Genomic DNA, 21,032 nt, shown 5'->3' on the forward strand with positions numbered 1-21,032 from the left:
GCACCTGCAGGCTCTGTGGGGTGACTCGGGGGACTGGGCCCCCTGCCATAGCGGCAAAGGCCATTTGCCCAGAGGAAGCTTCCACAGAAAGCGCTCCTTTCCAAAAGAAATTGTGAACTCATGGCCTGCACGAGCCCTGATGTGTGGGAGCAGGAGGAGATGAGGGCAGCTCCTGGGATGGGGCCCAGCACGGGAAGGAGCGGCTCTCCGTTACTGGAGTTTTGCAGGTCAATGGTTTTGCTCGGCACCAGGTAGGGCATTGGCCTTAGTACAACCTGGGCTGGCCACCTGCAAGGCCACTGTCTTGGCCACTGTGCTATCTCTCCAGACCCTGGACAAGGAGCTCTATGAAAACTGGAAAAAACACATGGATTTGGTTCCTTATGGGGTTCTGCCAGCAGGGAAAGTACACAAGTATGATTTATGCCCTTGTTCTGTAATCTCCCTGGACACAAATTTAACCTCAGACGCAAAGACATTTCAGATAACCTGCTTCCTTTCCCTCTCGCCAGGTGGCCCCGGAAGGTCAGTTATTCCACAGGGGGGAAGGAATATCTGGAGTCCTGCCAAGGACTGGAAGGCATCTGCTCAGAGCAGCTCACTCTACAAGAGAGTCGCTAGCCTCAGTTTCCTGCACCAGGACCCAGCCTTCGTTGGGAGCGCAGGTCACTCACCGATGTGTACGGGGGGCTGTACTCTCTGTATTTGCGGTGTCCCTTCTCACTGGGGCTGAAATCCGAGTCGTCCGAGAAGTCGGAGAAGTCATCACTGGAGGAGGCGTGGCGCTGGGGGTGATGGGGGGACTGTGAGCACGCTGCAGGTGGCCCCGGAGTGGGACGGGCCATGCTGAATGTGCCAGGAGGACTCTGTGCTAACCTTCCCACCTAGGGCCACTGGTGGCAGTGGAGCGTGAGCTCCTAAGTCTGAGATAAGCCTCTCCCTGGGCAGAGGAAGCCCACACTGTGACAAGTGCCCACTGGTGGGGGTGGGGGCGGCCTTCCGCACTCCTGGGGACCTACTTTGTGTTTGGATTTCCTCCTCTTCTTCGAGCGCCGCTTCTCCTTCTCCCGCTCTTTCTTCCGCTTGCGCTTCAGTCTCCGGTGAGACTTCTCCTCCTCCGAGTCACTGTGGTGCTTCTCCCCCTTTTCCTTCCGGCTCCTCTCGGGGCCTCCAGAGGTATCCTGGGTCTCCTCAGCCCCGTCATCCTCCAGCTCGCCTTCTTCCAACTCACCATCTTCCCTGCAAACCAACCCAAAGCCCACATGACCCTGGCCCTCTCGATGTCTGTAAGCTGGGAGTGGAGCCCGCGCACAACCCTGCCAGGGGCCGGAGGAAGTTGGGGAGCTGCTGCCTCTGTCCCCTCCCCAGCACCCCTGGGGTCTGTGTCTGCTTTCCCAGGCAAGTGCAGGACCTACCCCTGGCCAGCGTTTCCCTGGAGCTCCCGGACCCTGAGCTAGAGAGAAGCGTCCCATGTGCCTCATGCCGCAGTAAGCACAGGCAGTTACCCAGGCGGAAGCCTGCCCAGGTACTGTGCTCAGTGCTTCAATGACACTCATATAAGCATCCTTCCCCCAAAGTGCATGAGGCCCCAGCCATGGGGAAGGGTATTCTGCACCGAGAGGACAGATGTGTCCTGTGAGGGCCTGAGCACCCCCCACGGAATGCCATGCACCCAGACTGTATGCCCAGGCCCCTGAATGGCGCACGGTCTGGCCCACCCGTCAGCCCCAGCTCTCTGTGCCAGAAACAGGAGGGCCGTGTGGCTGGAGAAAGAGTCTACACGGCCTTCATCTGTGTTGGCCCTTGCTGACCCGCTAAGTGACCACACCTCCACATGCCATCCAGCCACCACTCCCCATACTTCCTGACTACAGAGATCCCTCAGGCCCCCCAACACCCACAGAAGGAAAATAGCTGCCCACAGGAGGAGCATGGTGGCGCCAGGAACCTGGAGGGGAGCGGAGGGGCATGGGGTCAGGGAGGAAGACACTGGCAAAAGGATTAGCCAGTGAGCCAAACCCAGAGACACAGTTCTCACAGGTGTAGGAGCTGGTTTCAGGCAGAAAATGAGGAGCCGCAGTGATAGGGTGGGGGAAGGTGCTGGCCTTGTGTTGCCGACCCAGGTTCAATGCCTAGCACCACAGGTGGCCCCCTGAGCCCTGGCACAGCTGTGTATGGCCCAAAAACCAAAAAATAAGAAAAAGCAGCAGGGGGCCGGAGCGATAGCACAGCGGGTAGGGCGTTTGCCTTGCACGCGGCCGACCCGGGTTCGATCCCCGGCATCCCATATGGTCCCCCAAGCACTGCCAGGAGTAATTCCTGAGTGCAGAGCCAGGAGTAACCCCTGAGCATCGCTGGGTGTGACCCAAAAAGCAAAAAAAAAAAAAAAAAAGAAAAAGCAGCAAAACATAATTGTGAGTACTTTGCAAGCTCAAGAGAGTTCCTCCCTGGCGGCCCTGGGAAAGCAGTGACTGGGGAGCTGGCAGAGAGGGGCCTCAGGAGAGGAAGAGGCCAAAAGAGCAAGGCAGAGACCCCAGGGCCCAAGACTCCGGGCTCAGGGCTGCCTGAGTGGGGGATGCTCACCCGGGCTCGCTCCCACCCAGAGCATGCCTGTCACTCCCTCTCTCCCTTTGTCTGCCCCAGGGCTGGGCCCTTTCTGTGAACCCTCATTTCCCATTCAACTGGGTCAGGGACCCAGGGGCCTGTCCTCACAGCTGGCCCTGAAGAGGTCACGGATGGCATAGAACGCAGGACACAGGACTCCGATGTTTCGGAGGAAACAATGCAAAGAGGCAGCTGGTGCCCGAATGGCATGAGGGTCTGGGTAAGCCACTGGGCTAGCCTGGGCTGGCTCTCCAGGAAGAGGGAAGAAAGAGGCATTCCCGACACATGAGGCAGCCTCTGGGGTTGCAGACAAGCGCACACAGCGCTCACCCAACTGGGGAAACTGGTGTGGCCGGCTCCAAGGCACATGTGTCTCAGGGAGGCCGGCATCCCAGGACCTGGAGAGATGCAGAAAGAGGTCCCAGGTGGGCTCACACTGAACCACCCTGCTAGAGCGACCCCTGATTGGGTGGAAGGGGGAAGCCAGGTCACATGCACCGTGGGGCAAAGGGAGAGGGGGTGTGAGAAGGTTGGGGCTCCCTCCTGGAAACCAAATATGCCTGCCTGAGCAGAGCCCCACCAGCACTGGCCCTTTAGACACTGGGCATTTAAGGAGAGCGAGAGAGTGCCAGAAAAGCCAGAAATGAACTAGGTTCCTGCCTGCAGCCTGCCACCAAGCCTCTGGAGAAAGACTACAAATTCCCAGCAGCCCCATCCCTGGGGAGCTCTGGGAATTGGCCAGGGCAGCTGTGCCAGCTGGCCACATCCTGACATGCCTTCAATGCTCGGCTCACAGGGGCCCCCTGGCATCGGCTCCTCTACTTCTTGGCCCTGCCGTCCAAAGGCTCCAGAGGGTCCAGGATACTCCAAACCACTGCCCTTGCCTGAGCTCCAGAGGTGGGGAGAGAGGGACTCCCGCTAGGCAGGAGGCTAACAGCCCCAGGCGGAAAACCCACAACTTATTACAGGAGACAGAAGACTGGCAACTTTGTTTCTCCAGACTCCCCATTTAGGGCTGAGCGGATACTGGGTCCCCTTCCTCCAGCCTGGCTGTATGATTTCTGCCGGCAGCTGCGAGTGGGCAAGAGCCCTGAGGAACAGGACAGGCCACATCAAGGCAGTTCCACTGAGCTGCAGTCACTGTGCACCATAGGCTGCTAGCACAAACAAGATTGTCACCCCACCCACCAAGAAAAGTAACCCTTTCTATCTCCCCTGGCCGAACTCCCGGGCTCCTTGCTGCCCGCTGGGCTGGATGCCTCTTCTAAAGCCGGCCTCCTCCAACAATGCAACAGGGCACACACCGGACCACGGGATCCACCACTAACACGAACTGGGCCAAATGTCCCAGGGAAAGGAATCTCCTGTTTCTGGTCAGAGAAATAGTACAGCAGGTAGGGCAGTGGGTGCATGCGGCTGACCCTGGCGCAGTGCCTGGCAAGGCTTGGGGTCTCCTGAGCACCACCAGCAATGACTCCAAAGTACCACTGGGTGTAACAAACAAAAGACAGAAGGAAAAAGGAAGAAATCTCACATTTCAGAATAAGCCCCCCCCCCCTCCCATCTTTCACCTGGAGTGTGAGGCTGCGTTCAGTAGAACTCGGCCTCTTCCCTAACCTCTGCTCTTGGTAGAAGGAACCTGGTCATGGTTTTCCCATTCACAGAACAGGGTAACCATGGCCCCTACCTCAGGACAGCAGGTGGGGAGGTAAGGAATCAAGGAATTAACAGGGACAAAGCCGTGATGCAGGAGCAAGCACAAATACCAAATACCAGCTTCAAGAAGCTAACCCAGGGCCAGAGTATTAGTACAGCCAGGAGGGCACATGCCTTGCACACGGCCGACCCAGGTTCAATCCCCAGCACCCCATCGGGTCCCCTGCACCAGCCAGGAGTGATTTCTGAGTGCAGAGCCAGGAGTAAGGCCTGAGCACTGCCGGGTATGAACCCAAAACAAAACCAACCAAAAATTCTTTTAACTAAACAAAAACCACAAGGCCACACATAGAGCATGCCTGCTAGAATATTCACTAGGCAGTATTTGCTCAAAAAGCCACAGCTAACGTCCCTCAGCACTGAAGGAGCACTGCTACATGCACGTCTCTGGACCTGAGAGGTCACCGTCCTCTCCCCACAAAGCCTGCTGTCAAATGGACCAAGAGACCAACATCGCCCCTTCCTCAGCTGGATTCTTGGCAGCACCGGAAGCCAGGGAACCGTGTCAGGAGAGCGGACAGTCTGTACACAAACAAGGCATGGCAAGTCCAGAATCCTTTAGACACGTCCCTGAGGCCAGGGTTTGGGGCTCTACCTGGCTGAGAGATGGAGACACATCCTAAAGAGAGGGAAATGAAGAGGTAGGGGGAGGAGAAGGGGAGGTGGAGAGAAGAGGGAGAAAGAGACAGAAAGGCAGAAAACAATAACAAAGATGCAATCTCCTGGGCACAGTGGCTGTTACCTGAAGACCATGAGTGCCCTTGACAAGAGGCGTTTAGGTTAATGTGAAGGTCGGGGTTAGGATCATTAACTGCCCAAACTCTCAACAAATGGCCTGGGTAGGCTCTGAATGACCCATTAACTAGGGACAAAATTATAAAAATTACAAGGCGGCTCCGCCTCTTCAAATGTTTAACCACCCGCCTAAACGCAGGTGTCCAGGCTCCCCAGTGCCAGCCCCGTGGGCTGGCCGGACACTGGGCACCACAGCCTTGAGTCCTGCTTTTCGCGGCTTGGGCTCCACTTGAAGAGGGCCCCCCAAGACCGTCCCTCAATTTAGGACGTGGTTGCAGCAGTCCCCGGGGTGGGGTGGCCCTCATTGAGGGATTTTCAGAGGCAGGAAGTTCTTGAAATAACCCATTGGGCCTTGCACATGCTTTTCAGTGTCCATACTACCACGGTTCATTGACCAGAGAGCAAGAGCAGATGCGCCCCGGGTCACCCTGCTCCTCAACATTCTCAGGGCTGCTCACAGTCAGGCTCTGTGACATCACCGTCACTATGACCACGTGCCCACCCTGGCCCCAGCCAGGGAGCCAGCACCAACCAGCCATGGGAGAAGCAAAGCCAGGGCCCAGCGCCCCTCAGCCCGCACCTCTCTGCCTGTGACTAGACCCAGATCCAAACCTGCCAGAAGTTGGCCACGGGGAGATGGGAGAAATCGGAGCAGCCTGAAACGTGATGTAACTGGTAATCTTGTCAGGCCCAATCAGGCCATCCAGGTGACGCTCTTTAGAAGAACTCCTAAACTGGAGGGGTTCCTACTGAATGAAATGAGCTAAGGCTGGGGCTTGCTTCAGTAAGGATGGAGGGAACAGGGAGAAGGTCTGACAGTCCGAAGGGCTGGGGTGCAAACTTTGCACTTGAGAACCCCAGGTTCAATTCCTGGTATTTGCTTGTTTTGTTCCTCCCAAGTCCCAAGCATCACCGGGTGTAGTCAAACCTTCCCATACCCCCTCAAAATAAATAAATAAATAAATAAAAGTTCAAAAGGGAAAGGAGACACCCTGTGCGCCACCAGCTGAAAAGACAGGACAGAGTCAAGGTCTAAGAAGTGACCTTCCTGGTGGGAGGGAGCACAGAGTCCTTGCACGAACTCTGCCTGGTATCACACAGGGTCCCAAAAGCCCCGCCAGGAGGGGCCCAAGGCCTTCCCCTCCCCCTCCCAAGAAGTGAACTTGCCAGGCCAGGAGGTGGCTCCATGGCTCAAGCACCTGCTTGCCAGTGTGACCTCACATCTGATTGCCAGTGCTGGGCTGAGGTGCTAGGCGTGATTCTGGCACATCTGTGATCTGTGAGCCCCTGACACTGAAGGAAGTGACCCTGTGAGTACTGCTGCCAGGAGCATGGCCCCAGGGGAGCCAGTCTCAGGCAAACACAACTTCAGGGACTCATCCCCCTGCCCCACAAGGGTGTCAAGAGCCCAGATCCACGCCCTTGCACAGCTTCAACCTGAGGGTCGAGAAGGTGAGGAGCTGGTTACAGCGGGGTGGGCCGTGCACATCACCTTCACCAAGGCCGATCCCTCTGCAAGGGAATCGAAGGCGTCTCAGAGGCCCAAGAGCAGCAGGAAATCTTCATTCCTAACATCTCCCACCTGGCAGCGGCCTGCTGAGCGCTTCCCGCCTCCACAGCTCACTGCAACATGCCCCCACCCTGCAGCACAGCGGCGCCTCCATTTGGCACACAGGCAAACAGGCTGGGGACTGGAGGAATTCCCCCAAAGCAGGAAACCGCAGGGCTGAAACCCGAGATCTGGCCCCTGGCCAGCGCGCCATCACTGAGAACACAGGCACAGACACACACCCTAAGAAATTATCTAAAGAATAATTTACTCAACAGGCCAACGGGCAAAACAACCGCCGCCCTGAAACGTCTCACTGAGCAAGGGAAGGAAGACATTAAGTCTTAAGAAGACATGAAACACTGTTCAAAGAAATGACCAAGTGAGGGATCAAGACAGCAGGCAAGTTCTCTGAATACCCTGCCCTGGTTTCAGCTCCAGCACCGAGGCAGCGGCAGAGTCTCAAGCTGGGTGAAATTCTCCAGAGAATTCACTGAGATCATTAAAACGAGTGCTTAACCTGGCCCAGAAAAATGCTTAGGAGTCAACAGTTTCCACGGGCAAAGATGCAAAGCCAGTACAGTCCTCCCGTCATCAAATGAAGGCAGAGGCATTCAAAATGTGACCAGAGACAGAGTTTATGGAAAAAAGAATCCTAGTCAAGGTGAAGAGCAAACAAGGAGACTCCAAGTGCAGAAAAGGCCCCTAATGCCCACACACAATCTTTGTAGACAGCTTCAAACAAGCCAGGTCCTGGACAAGGCACAGACGCCACCTCCTCTTCCTGAGAAGCTAGCTACCCCCTCCCACTGGCTCTGCAAATAGCTGATGTTCCTGATAAATGGGGTTCCTCCCGTCGCAGCCCTGAACCTGCATCTAGCCATCGACTGCTTCAGCCCAGGTGGCGAAGACCCGAGTCTCACCCAAGGATAGCCGGTTTCTCCTACTCCAGGCAGGAAAAGAAAATCTAATCACACACCTTGTGAAGACTTGTAAGACTCCGTGTTCATGATCTCCTCTGAAGGAATCAATTTGGCTCACGCAACGTACATTCAACCAAGACAAATAATCCTTTCCATTTTGGGGGGGCGTGGGGGTACCAGAGAGCCAGGGATGGAATCCAGGGTTCCAACTCTTACAGCTATCTTCCCAGCCCTAATCACTTCCTCTTAAGAGTCTGGGCAGGGCAGAGTGATAGCACACAAGGCAGACCATTTGCCTTGCAAGGGGTCAACCTGGGTGTGATTCCCCGGAACCCCATATGGTCCTCTGAGCCCCGCCAGGAGTGATCCCTGAATCCAGAGCTAAGAGTAAGCCCTGAACACCACTGGGTGTGGCCCCCCAAAATAAAAAAGATAGGGGCCGGAGCGATAGCACAGCGGGTAGGGCGTTTGCCTTGCATGCGGCCGACCCGGGTTCGATCCCCGGCATCCCATATGGTCCCCCAAGCACTTCCAGGAGTAATTCCTGAGTGCAAAGCCAGGAGTAACCCATGAGCATCGCTGGGTGTGACCCAAAAAGCAAAAAAAATAAATAAATAAACAAAATAAAAAAGATTAAAAACTAAGAGACTGAGCCAGGCTGAAGAGATGGGACAGCAGGTAATGGCTTATCAGACATGCTACTGATTGGTTTTAATCCCCAGCCCACACATAAGCCTCTGAGCAGCTCCAGTTTGACCCCTCGAGCACTGAGCACCACTGGATGGGGTGTGACCCAGAAACAGCGACAGAAACTAGGACTCTTAAATTTTCTCGCTAAACCTGGTAAAGAATAGTACAGTGGACAGAGCACTTGCCCGATTTCTGAATATGGAGCCAGGAGTAACCCCTGAGCATCGCCAGGTGCGGCCCCTAAAACAAAACCAAACTAAGCAAATTTTCTTATTAATAATACACCAATTAAGGGGTCAGAGCGATAGGACAGTGGCTGGGCATTTGTCTTACAACGCAGCCAGCCGGGTTTGATCCCCAGCACCCCACCGGGTCCCTCGAGCCCAGCAGGAACGATCCCTGAGCAGAGCCAGAAGTAACCCCCAGTGTCCACATCTGGGCACTGCCAGGTATGACCCAAAAAACAAAAGAAACAACAACAAAAACCCCACCGGTTTCTCAACAACTGCAATGATCTATACACAGCTATTTGCTGATTTCCAGCCAGCCACAGGCTATTGGAGAGCCGAGCAGAAGCCGGCAGTCGCCCCAACATTCCACCAGCCCAGTACTAGTCTCCACTGACCACAGTATCCTCATCCACTTCACCCCAGCGGACATCAGTTTTCCTCAACTTGGTACGAAAAAAACCTGACTGGGTCCCTGTGGGGGGTGACCACTGACTAATGTCCACCTGGTGTCTATCACAGCTTCCTGGATGACCAGCAAGAGCCCAAGCGTGACTGAGCGGCTACCAGTCAGTCCCTGCCAGGATGTGGGGTCCATGACTGTCCTCACCTCGCAGCCCAGAGTCTGCCCTGTAACGGGGACTGCTCCAGCCCAAGCACTGGCAGGGTCTGGCATCCCGAGGAAACCCAAGCCCTGGTGTCTGTTAGGAAAATGAGGAGGGCACTAATCCAAGCCACCTGCAATGGAAATTTAGCCAAGTGACACTAGGTGCCAGGGGCCAGGCCAGAGCAAGGATGCGGAGGCTCTAACCCACATGGGGCCTCGGGAAGTCCCCGGCTCCTCCGATCACTGGAAATCCATGCCTTCAACAGCATCAGGAAAGGTCCGAACAGAACACAGGGATGACAGAGCCTCTACAGGCCGAGCCCTCAGGGCACTCTCTCGGGCCAACCCATCACACTAAATCCTTGTTGTCCTCCATCCTGGCCTCTGCCATTTTTTCCTAAAAGACAAACTACTTGGTGGCCTCACAGCCCACTCAGGGCTGCCCACTGCAGCCTGGAAACCACACCAGTTCCACTAGGCCTATGGCCACTGGGACTGGAGCTTAGTCAGCCTCCAGCTGCCTGGAGCTGTGACCTGGACAAGGGACTTCACTGACCCTTTCTCAGTGCTGAGCCCCTGAGGTATTGCAAATACACTTACGCACAGAAGCGCATGTCCCTAACAGGTCATCTTTATCTCCAAGTGACAAACTGTCCCACCTTAGGAAAGATCAGGACACTGAGTTGGGTCCACAGCTAACTCAATGGGTCCCCCGGCCCCCAGAGTCCCGTCACAGCTCTACAGCCTGCCAGGGGCTCCGGGAGACCTAATGGGTCTGAGGTTTATGATTTCTGAGCCCAAGAACCAGGAGCTTGGCCAGATGCTGAGCCCAGGTCCTCAGGCTGGCTCTGCCTGTCACCTGCCCATTTAGCCAGACCTCACAATTTTCCCAGAGCCTCATGCATGCAAGTGCTCCACCACCAAGCCACGGCCCAGCCCTAGCTCTGGCTTATGGTTCACCAAGAAGGACTGATTTTGTGGACAGGCGGGCAGTAGTCAGACCCACAAAGGCCATCTACGCCCTGGAACGGACAGTGCCAGTCCGTGCACAGCTCTCTAAATAAAATCCCAGGGGGAGAGAGGCTCCTCAAGCTCGGAAAACTTTCCTGCTCCAACCAAAGCAAGGGACAGCTAGGTTACTGGAAGAACAAAACCCAAACTGACTCAGCCAAATTCCCGGAGGGCTAGGCGCGGCCAGCAGGCAGGCAGCTGGGACCTTTACTCTCAGGGGTTAAAGGACCTGCTCCCGGGGAGGGAGGGGTGGCAGAACTAGTCAGCAGGCAATGAAGGACTGTGCTTTGTCCCAATTCTCAAGAGGCCTAGCAGGACTGAAGCACTGAGTCATCCTAATTGCAAAAGGCGGACAGGGGACAGGACAGGAGGCCACTTGCATGCCTGTGCTAGCTTCTCTCATCAGAGCTCTGAGCAAACAAGAACCATGGCCCTAAAATGGCTTCCCGTCCTCACAAGCCTGAGGGGCAAGGGGGCGCCTGGTGCTGACAGACGAAAGGAAGTTTCTGACTTCCGCCAGGAACCCCAGATGTTCCTGCTTCTGTCTGTCCAGCAGACTGCAGGTTCTAGCTCAAATTTCCACTGCTAGAGTCAGTGAAGAGAAAAAAACAAGATCCCCGCTACGGTCACGTAAGAGAGAAAAACAAGACGCCGACAGCCAAGCGTTCTGTGGGAGCCCCTCGGAGCCTGAGGAGCAGGCTTTCCCAGTGCACAAGGCAGCAGAGCCTACCCAAGCAGGCTGGTCAGCCCCCAAAACCTTCATCTCCTGTCCCAGGTCCAATGTTCAACAGCGCTTGCTGCTCGCCTAGCAGAGAGAGCTGAGTCACCAGCTGACACAGATGTAAAATGACCAAAACAAGACAAATCCCCCATTCAGGACATTTTGGCCAAGAGAAACAAACTGTACTTCGAAAATATCCTGTGTTCTGCTGGGGGAGGGCGGGGGGGGGGGGCGGAATAAAACATTCCAAGAGCAAGGCACCATCACAGTTTCGCTTTTTCCAGCAGTCCAGGGCTTCCTGCTGAAGCCACAGTAGAAGCTGGTCGAGGGCATTCCTGCAGGCACCTTCACCAAGTACCCAAAGAGACAGGCCAATTCTCTGGGCGGTTCAGGCTCCCTGCAATCTGTCTGACCTTTCTCAAATGAACGGTATCTGGCTCCTTGCAAACAGGCAGCTTTCCCACTCTTCCGGGTTTGAATTAGGAAAATGCCCTACGACCATTTATCCTGACACCATTCCCTCAGCCATGGAACAGACAGTGCCTGCAGGGCCTCGGGTTCAGCTGATTCAATAACCCTGACAACCAGGAATCCTCAGACCATCCTTTTCCCACCTATTGTGTCAGGAGGGGCAGGCCAACGCCTGGCTCCTTTCAAAAGGACCATTTCACTTTACTATTTACTCACTAGCCAGAGTCTGGAACCAGGAGACTGAAAGCAAGAACAGGTCTCGAACTGTAATTGGAGCTGGAGCTTAGACCAGATAGCTGCAGCAACAACAACAAAACTCAGTAGAAATGACAATAAGGCAACCCTGAGGCAGTCACCTCTCCCAGTCAGAAAAAAGATCTGGGAGAAGGGAAGGGAGGTCCGCAGAGCACTAAACCAGCTCAATAGGAAATGGTCTCTCTGCCACCACCTGACCTACAAACTCCAAGTCAATCAACTGAATACAACTAACATGCCAGGTGGTCCACAGCTGGAAAAGCCATCTTTCCCACAGGTGCAAAGCACCTGTGCCAGGCAGCAGGCCTTGCTGGTTCAGAAGCCCTAGAACATTCTCCAACAGCTAGCTCTCCTAGCTCATCCAGAACAAAGATGCTAAGCCTTCAGAGCAAATGAAAACCCCCTACCCTTTTGGAAGAAGAGGACACAAGTTAGAAAGCCTAGGGAAAGAAAGGAGGTGTATATATAAATATATATATATATATATATTTTTTAAGAACCCATTTGAAGGGGATCAGAAATACAGGGGTCTGGTGATCAGAATTTTCCAATTTCCTGGCACAATGGACTTGGGTCCTACTGGGAAAATTTGCTTTCAGATTAGACCACTCCCCAGAAAATATTAATTTGGTAAAGAGTTTAAGTGTTTAAGAGTTACAGTTAAATCAGGGATTCTAAGTGACACCCTTTTTTCATTTGCTTTTTTTGCAACATCCATTAATTTGAATTTTAACTAAGACTGGTACATCAGTTTCTTTTGGGGAGAAAGGTAGTACTGTGACATTTCAAAAACAAAGGCTACCAAAAGATAGTTTCACATAATTACTGGGACTTCTTGAATATGATGGTTGAGATGCCTTTGAGAAGGGGGTTAAAGAAAAAAAAAAAAGACATAATCAACCACTGCTTTGGTTTGCCACCAAGAACTTCTTAAATGTTTGGGGGAAATTTTCCAATTCAAGGAACAATTGCTAGAATTTCCCCTACAAAAGAAATTCCATTTCCTTAACATTTTATCTTAAAAAGTCCACTTAACAGCATTCTTCTAGAACTTAGTAGTCCTTGATATTTGGAAGGTTCAACTGTTAGCATTCAGTCTCTGCTCTTGGCTCCCGGGGGAGGAATTTCAAAGGATGGGAAATAAATGCAATTCATATTTTGGCTGACCCTGCACACTGGACAATGTGTTTATAGTTTGTGCTTCAGACATTTTTTTGCAAGAACTGTACAGTGGATACTTTTTTCCTCCCACAAACCTCAAATCACCTCTTTCAGGCAGTTAAGGGGTGTCCATATTAAAAGGAAGAACAAAACAGGTGGCCCCAACAGAATGGCAGTTTGCGTTTCCTCCCCTCTGTGTTAAGTGAACTGTTTTTCCTTGGAAGGATGGAAAAGGAGAAGCAGCATCTTTGGGAGTGGAAAAGTTTGCTGGGTGTTAAAAGTTGGTGCTAATAAAGGCGGGCGAGAGGTAAGATGGACCTTAGCGTGTTTTGTCTTTTTAACGGAAGAACATATGCTTGTAAAACACATCAGAAGTGGTGTTTGGTTCTGCAAGTCATTTCTGTGGCTGTTTTTTTCCTTGTTACGTGTTGGACAGGGGTGGGGGGGAGGGGGGCATACTGGGGGCCGGAGATAGTGTTCGCTCCTCTCCACCATGACTGGGCGTGTAACACGTTCGCATCAACTTTTCACGGTCAGGCATGTGCTTTCGAACAAAGGAGCAGTGGAGACAGGCAGAGGAGAATGCGGCTTGACACAGTTTACAGATTTGGTGCTTCGACAGTACTTTACAAATGACTTGCTTAATTAAACGTCCATCACCATAAGAGACATTGGAGTAAAACGAGAAAATTGGATCTACTTGAACCACTATTTTTTCTTTCTCCTTTTTTGGGGGGAGGAGGGATGGGGTGGAGGAGGGGAAGAGAAGGGAGCACTGACTTGAATGCAAGTATCAGAAACCAAGTTTTAGTAACCTTGTCTGCTACAAAGGAACTTGAAGTATCCACTTTCTTCGAGACAAAGCAATCGTTTGCCATGGGGAGAGGGATGCCAAGGGCTTGAAAACTCGGGCCTTTTAAGGAGGTTTTTGTCATGTTACAGTAACACTTTTTTTTCCTTTGAGAAAACTGTGTACGTTCAATTAAACAATTTTTTTTAAAACATCAACAGGATGTGCAAAGTCTAAAAGGGGTTAACAGGGTTTTAGAATCCTGATCTGAACATTATCAAAGTCACTCTCTCAAGCATCACTTTGGTCTACAGGCGAGAGGCAGGCAGGCAGGAAGGGGACAAGAAGAGGGAGATAATTGAATTACTCAATAAAAGAGGCTACTTACCATCCCAACCCATTGTAAGACATACACTTCTGACATAAGAGAACTCCTCAGAGGTCGAATAAAGCGTGTAAGCACCTTTGAGTAAAGCACCTACCCCCAAGAGGGGCCCCGAAGCCCAACGTGGGCTGAGCGAACAGACCTTCGCTAATCTGTTTATTTCCTGGAACTGGAGTCGGGCTGCGATGGGCTGCGGGTCCCAGGACGATACATTTAATTAGAACCAAAAAAAAAAAAAAAAGAAAGAAAAAAAAGAACAAAAAAAATATCGTAAAGGCTCACCAAACTGCGGCACTTGTGTCTTTGAGTATGGGTGGCATTTCTTTTAAAAGGCAAAGGAGGGTCTGTGGAGAAAGGGAGGGGCGGGGAGAGGGGGAAGGGGCAGTGGAGCCTGGCAGGGGCGGGCGGGTGGTCGGGCCACCCCCCCTACGCGGCTGCGACCTCGCAGTCACCAGTCTGGCGCGTCCCCGTCCCCTCCCCCACTCGCCCCCAGGACTGCTGCTGAGCCTCCAACCCGCTCCCAGGGTCACCTCGACTTCACGCCCCCCCCTCTATCCGCAGCACCCCCAAACCCTCTTCCTCCGACAGCAGGGAAAGCGGGGCCCCAACTTCACCCTCCACCGCACCCGGGCTGGGCCCCTTTATTACAAGGCTGCGGGGGGGGGGGGGTAAAACGACCCACTTCGCACTTTCTAGAGCCCAGCGGGGGAGGGGGGAACGGGCGCTCCCTTTCGCCCCGTACCCCAGCCCTCATTCGCTCCCCCGGAAGGGATGGCGCCCCATTTTAACCCGCCAAGAGGTAACCCCACCCCCGCCCGTGAAAAAGGGGGGAATCCACTTTCCCTTCCAGCGCAGGGACACCAGGTCTCAGCCGCCCACCCGACTCCCACCAAAAAAAAAAAATCGCATCACCTACTTACGAAAGGCGAGAGGACCCCTCTCCTTTAAGTAAATACATGGGGAAGGGGGGGTCTCCCCCAAAGGGGAAGGGGCGTGCACCAAAGGCTAGATTCCCCCACGCCAATGTGACTAAGGGATAGCTAAGAAACACCGCCCGCGCCCCCCCAAAAAGAGTCCCAGAGCTCACACTCTCAGGGACCCCCCCGCTGGAAGGATGGAGAAAGGCCTGGGCGAACCCCCTCTTCCTGCCTAAGCAAGCTCGGGGACCTCTCTAGGCAGGGCAGGGTGCAGCTCCCCCCAAGAGAAAGGATACTCGCCGGGGGGGGGCCTGGGAGACCACCGACTCCAAACCCCCAGGAGGCGGGCTGCGCTTCGCTAGCCCCCCACCCCCGTCAAAAGGGGGTCCGGGCGCCCCTCCCCCTCCCCAAAGCCAGGCGACGGGCGGCCGGGCCCAGGGCGGGCCCCGCTCCGGGCGCTCGGGGGGCAGCCGGGTCCCCCCGCGGGCCTCCGCAGCTCTCCCCCCCCGCCCCGCCGGCGCCCCCTCCCCAGGGCGGGCAGGCGGGCGCGGGGGGTCCGGGGGGCGCCTCCTCACCTTCCCCTCAGCATGGCGCCCAAAAAAGACAGAGCGAGAGCGAGGGAGAGCGGGCGAGCGCCGCGAGGGGGGGGACACGCATGAGGCCGGGAGAGAAAGCAAGCGAGAAAGAGCGAGCGAGCGAGCGAGCGAGAGACACCCCCCGACCCCGCCCTTCCTCCTCCTCCTCCTCCTCCTCCTCCTCCGCGGCCCGGCCCAACATGGCGGCCGCCTTCCTCCTCCTCCTCCTCCTCCTCCCCCCGGGGACGCCGCCCCGGCCGGGCCGGGGGCCTGACCTGTCGTCAGGGAGCGGGAGGCGGTGGTGGAGGAGGTGCGGGGCGGCCGGGCAGCCGTCGGGGGGACGCGGAGGAGGAGGCGAAGGCGTCGACGGCGGCGGCGGCGATGGCGGCGGCGGCGACTCTGATGGCGGCGGCGGGGGGGTCCCGGGCGCGGCCTCCATAGTTCCTTGGGGGGCGGGGGGGAGGGGATGTTAATGCACGAAAAAGGACTGCTTTGGGCGTGGCGGGCAGGGCACACTTGAGCTCCGACGGCCCCCGCGGAGGGACGGGGGTGCCACGGATAGATGTGATCTATTTTTTTTTTTTCGGTTTCGGGATCACCTCTGCGCCGACCTCCGCGTCGCTGGCGCGGCCTCCGCCGGCCGCTCACCGCCTTTGCGCTCTCCGCAGCCCGCCCCCGGCCGGGGGGCTCCCTCGCTCACGGGCGCGGGGCCCTCATCGGGGCCCAGAGGCCGCACACGCACCCCGCAACACGCACACACACACCCCGCGGGAGCGGGGGCGGGAGACCCCGGGGGCGGGCACGGACACTGGTGGGTGGTTGGGTGTGATTAGCGCGGGCCGCGCGCGGTGGAGCAAGCGAGGGGGAAGGGGAAGAGAAGAGCGACCGAGGAGGGGAGGGGAGGCGGGGGTTAAATCAAAATGGAAAAGGGGGAGAATAAATAAAAGAGGATTTTTTTTCGGAAGAGGAAAACGGGGCCGCAGAGTCGACCCGACAGTCTGGTCTGGCCGCCCCGAAGTGCCCCCGGCTCGCCCGGCCCCCGCCGCAGTCAGAAATTCACACAAAATGGCGGCCTGGGCCGGACGAGCCTGCGGGGCCGAGGCGGGAGGCCGGCCGAGGTGGGAGGGGGAACGAGGGGAGTGGGGCGGGCTCGCATCACGTGGTGCGGAGCTCGGCAGTGGCGGAAAGGACCGAGCGCCCGGGTGAGGGCGAGAGGCGTGGCGGAAAAGGCCGAGGAGAGCCGAGCTGGTCAACGGGGCGGGGTCTAGGAGAGCCGGAAAGAAACGAAGCGGGGAGGTGGGCGGGGCCAGGGGCGCTGTGGGGAGTGGGGGGGAAGGACCGGGGGAAGCCGGAAATAACCGAAGCCATTCGGGTCTAGGGGGGGAAAAAAAAAAAGAAATAAATAAAAGAAAACCTACAAGGCACCGGCGTCCGTCCAGAAGGGGCCGAGGGCAGCGTCGGGGGGGTGGAGGACAGGAGGCGGAAATAGTCGATAGAGGCCAGGCGAGGATAAAGAAGGGACTTTGGTGGCAGGAGCACAAGGGCGGAGCTAAAGAGATTAATTTAGAGCCCTGTGGACTGAGAGGAATTCGCCCCGGAAGCAGCGGGACAGAGCCAAAAAAGTGCTAACTGCGAAAGAAAGAGGACGGAAAGAACCCAGTGTCAGATGCGAGCAGGGGAGGGAAGGAGTTTGGGCTGCGAAGAGGAAATAGAACCGAAAGCCGGAGGCAGGGAGCCTTGTGCATTTCCGGAGGAGGCGAGCATGGCGAGGCCAGCCCTGCTGGCCCGGAGGTGACATCATTAGACATCTGGCCGGTGGCGTCATCCTCCGGCTGTGCAAGGAGATGGGAGTGCTTTGGGATAGCTTTAAGCACCTGGAGCGTGGTCCCTAGTCGACCGACAGTTCCACGTGGAAGCCCCTGATCCGGTCCCACTGCAGTCGCAACTGTACTAACCTAACCATAGCTGCAAGTATTCCTACTTACTGCGAGCAGACAATCCGGTGTTCTAAGTAATCCGCTCAAGGTGACAGGGTTATACCCAACCTGCAAGGTTTTGCCCTCGGGGTTGGCTGTCCATAGCTTCTGGCAATATTCGTTCCAGTTTATATCTAAGAATCTCCGTTCAAGTGCTTTAAATTGCTCCTGTACCAGTCCTGTGACGGGCGATAGGAACTTAGTTCTGTCCTACTGGAGCTTGAAAACCGATCGTGTTCCAGATGAAAAAAAACAAGTTAGTAAACGGGGGCTCCTAGAACCTGGGTAGGGAGCTGGTGTCTTTTTCAGCTGAGATATGAAGGGGAAGAGAACGTTTCAGGCAGAGGAAATAGCATTTCAGGCCCTGACAAATCAAGGATCACTTGGATTCTTGGAAATGAGAGGAAAAAAACCCTGGGACAGGAGAAGGAGAGGTGCCAGATAGTCATGTGATCTATTGATTATACTATAAAAGGAGAAAAAGTCTCCTGACCCTGGATTTGGATCTGTGGTTTTCATGAGACTAATTTGAGCCTCTTCAGGGAGAAGTAAATAATAAAATATTTAAAACCCTTTTTTTTCATGGAAGGGAATGGGGGATGCCACTGTGGACAATGCTCAGGGGTAGTTCCTTACTCTGTGCTTAGGAATGGTTCCTGGAGGTGCTTGGGGGATGCTATGGGATGCCAGGAATCTAACCAAGGTCAGCCTGGGGCAAGGCTAGTGCCCTACCTGATGTAGAACCACTCCAGGCCCTTAAGGTTCTTTTCTAATGAAATTTCCTGGGACTATAGAAACTCATTGTTATAAACTGATTGTCTCGTTGACTACCTGCTGGCAACTGTAGAAGCACTCATCTTTGTTCATTTCTGTGTTTTCTGGGTCACACCCAGGTGCTCAGAATTTGTTCCTAGCTCTGCACTGAGGAATCATATCTGGCGGGACTTGGGGAATCATATGGGGTGCTGCCCTATCTGCTGTGTATCACTACAGCCCTAAAGCTCCCATATTTTTTTTTTTTGCTTTTTTGGGGGTCACACCCAACGATGCTCAGGGGTTATTCCTGGCTTTGCACTCAGGAATTGCTCCTGGCAGTGCTTGGGGGACCATATGGGATGCCGGGGATCGAACCCAAGTCGGCCGAGTGCAATCACTGGCCCTTAAAGCTCCGATCTTTAATCCATTTTTCTTTTTTTCTTCTTTCTTTCTTTCTTTGCTGGGGGAGTGGGGGTAGGACCACATCAAGGGGTTTTCAGGGTTTACTTCTGGCTCTGCACTTGGGAATCACTCCAGAAGGTACTCAGGGGACCATAGGGGATGCCAGGGATTGAATTGGTCAGCCTCGTGCAAGGTAAATGCCCGACCTGCTGTCATGTTACTCTAGCTCCTAACCCATTTTTCTTGTCTCACTGCATCTCGCTTCTAATTGACATCTAATAATCTAATAATGGTTATTTAGTGATTCTTTTCTATAAAATGCTACTAGCTGGGGCCAAGTTCAGAGGACTGAAGCCTAACTTCTATCTGGTACCATGTGGACATGGTACCCTGGGTACTTCCAAGAGTAAATTCTGCATCCCTCATACCACAGGGTATATCCCCACACACACACCCACACTCACAAGATTAGTTAGCACAGGAAAGATGATCATTTAATAGCATACTTATGCGGAATTTACATGGCAGTATTTTTTTTTAATTGAATCGCCGTGAGATAGTTGCAAGCTTTCATGTTTGGGTTACAATCAAACAATGATCAAACACCAATCCCTCCACCAGTGCACATTCCCCACCACCAATATCCCTGGCATACCCCTGCCCCTTTCCCACCCTCCCTCTACCTCCAATGGCAGACAATATTCCCCATACTCTCTCTCTACATTTGGACATTATGGTTTGCAATACAGATACTGAGAGGTGATCATGTTTGGTCCATTATCTACTTTCAGGACACATCTCCTATTTCGACCGATTCCTCCAGCCATCATTTTCTCAGTGATCCCTTCTCTATTCCAGCTGCCTTCTCCCATCTGCTCATGCTTCCAGCTATGGAGCAGTCTTTCTGGCCCTTCTATCTACTGTCCTTGGGTGTCAGCGTCATGATGGCTGTATTTTTTAAAAGTGATCCTGGCTAATATCCTATGTTAAAAAGTTTCAAAATCAAGAAAAAGAGGAAGGAGAGGGGCTGGAGTGATAGCACAGCAGATAGGGCACTTGCCTTGCATACGGCCGACCTGGGTTCGATTTCTAGCATCCCATATGGGCCCCCAGCACCGCCAGGAGTAATTCCTGAGTGCATGAGCCAGGAGTAACCCCTGTGCATCCGCTGGGTGTGACCCCCCCCCCAAAAAAAAAAGAGGAAGAAGATATTCCTCGTGACACAGAGGTGTGATCCAATAATGGAAACTTCAGGCCAGAGAGATTCCAAAGGGCAGGGCGTTTGCCTTGCATGCTGCTGAGCTGGGTTTGGTCCCCCATACCCCATACCTTCTATGGTCTCCTGAGCTCTCCAAGAATGTCCCAGAGCACAGAAGCAGGAGTAATGCTTGAGCACTGTTGGATGTGACTCAAGAATAGCAACAGCAAGAAACATCTCTACATCATTCTCTTTTTGCTACCCCTGCCTTCCACGATCACCCCCACACAATCCCTTCAACTCCTTCTACCCCTGCAAAATTTATTTATTTTTATTTTGGGGGTCACACCTGGTGTTGCTTAAGGGTTACTCCAGGTTCTGAATTCAGGAATTATTACTCCTGGCAGTAGTTGGGGGACCATATGGGATGCCAGGGATCAAACCCGGGTCAGCTGTGTGCAAGGCACACACCCTACCCTCTTTTCTATCTATTGCTCTAGCCCCATACCCCTGCAAAAGTTAAAGACTCTCTGGATGATTAAGAAAGCAAAAACGGGACTGGAGCAATAGCACAACGGGTAGGGCATTTGCCTTGCATGCGGCTGACCTGGGTTCGATTCCCAGCATTCCATATGATCCCCCAAGCACCACCAGGAGTAATTCCTGAGTGCGTGAGCCAGGAGTAATCCCTGTGCATTGCAAAGTGTGACCCAAAAAGCAAAAAAAAAAAAAGGAAAGCAAAAACAGAGGCTGAATAGATACTAAAGAGCAAAAATGTTTGCCTGAAAATGGCTACAACCATTATTGACACCCCCAGCACCATGTAAGTCCACCTAGCACTACTGATTAACTCTCCCCCCCCCAAAAAAAAAATAGAATGAAAACAACAATAGGGGCTGGAGAGAGAGTACAGCAAGCAGGGCACTTGCCTTGCACATGGTCAACCTGGGTTCAATCCACTAACCCAAATTTAATCTGCAGCACCCTACATAGTCTCACAAGTTCTGCCAGGAGTTATCCCTTAGCACAGAGCCAGGAGTGAGCCCTGATCACCACTTGACCAAAAAAAAAAAAGAAAAGAAAAACAGAGCCATGGGGATGGCTCCGTAGCAAAAGTACCTGGCTTGCTCGCATAAAAGTTTGAATTTGATACCTGACTGTTGCCCACATGTCCCTAGCAGAGTTCTGGCAGCTCTGCTGGTTAGTATTCACAGCAATGCAATGGAGTGAGCTACCTCTGAAAGCGCCACAAGTAAAGGTTATGTGAGTACTACGACCAAGCCTGTGTGTGCCTCCTAGTCAT

The 21,032-nt window shown here is 54.0% G+C and overlaps 1 protein-coding gene across 5 annotated transcripts in view; it reads right to left on the bottom strand.

Moving 5' to 3' along the window:
• Nucleotides 1–16,455, bottom strand: part of ZC3H4 (zinc finger CCCH-type containing 4) — a 31,223-nt gene extending 14,768 nt beyond the window's left edge. The window contains exons 1-4 of one of the 5 annotated variants that reach the window (XM_055145487.1): nt 15,997–16,455; nt 15,673–15,841; nt 1,020–1,239; nt 675–785 (exon numbers count right to left, since the gene is read on the bottom strand). In XM_055145487.1, coding sequence (XP_055001462.1) covers nt 675–785; nt 1,020–1,239; nt 15,673–15,836 — 495 coding nt within the window. In that variant the 5' untranslated portion in view covers nt 15,837–15,841; nt 15,997–16,455. Of the gene's footprint in view, nt 1–674; nt 786–1,019; nt 1,240–13,908; nt 14,098–14,187; nt 14,241–14,825; nt 14,879–15,397; nt 15,536–15,672; nt 15,842–15,996 lie in introns of those variants that run through there. The other 4 variants (XM_055145492.1, XM_055145489.1, XM_055145488.1 and 1 more) reach the window with 4 other exon arrangements.
• Nucleotides 16,456–21,032: the final 4,577 nt, after the last annotated feature.

This window comes from Sorex araneus, chromosome 8 (assembly GCF_027595985.1).
Source record: "Sorex araneus isolate mSorAra2 chromosome 8, mSorAra2.pri, whole genome shotgun sequence".
NCBI classification, from domain to species: domain Eukaryota; kingdom Metazoa; phylum Chordata; class Mammalia; order Eulipotyphla; family Soricidae; genus Sorex; species Sorex araneus.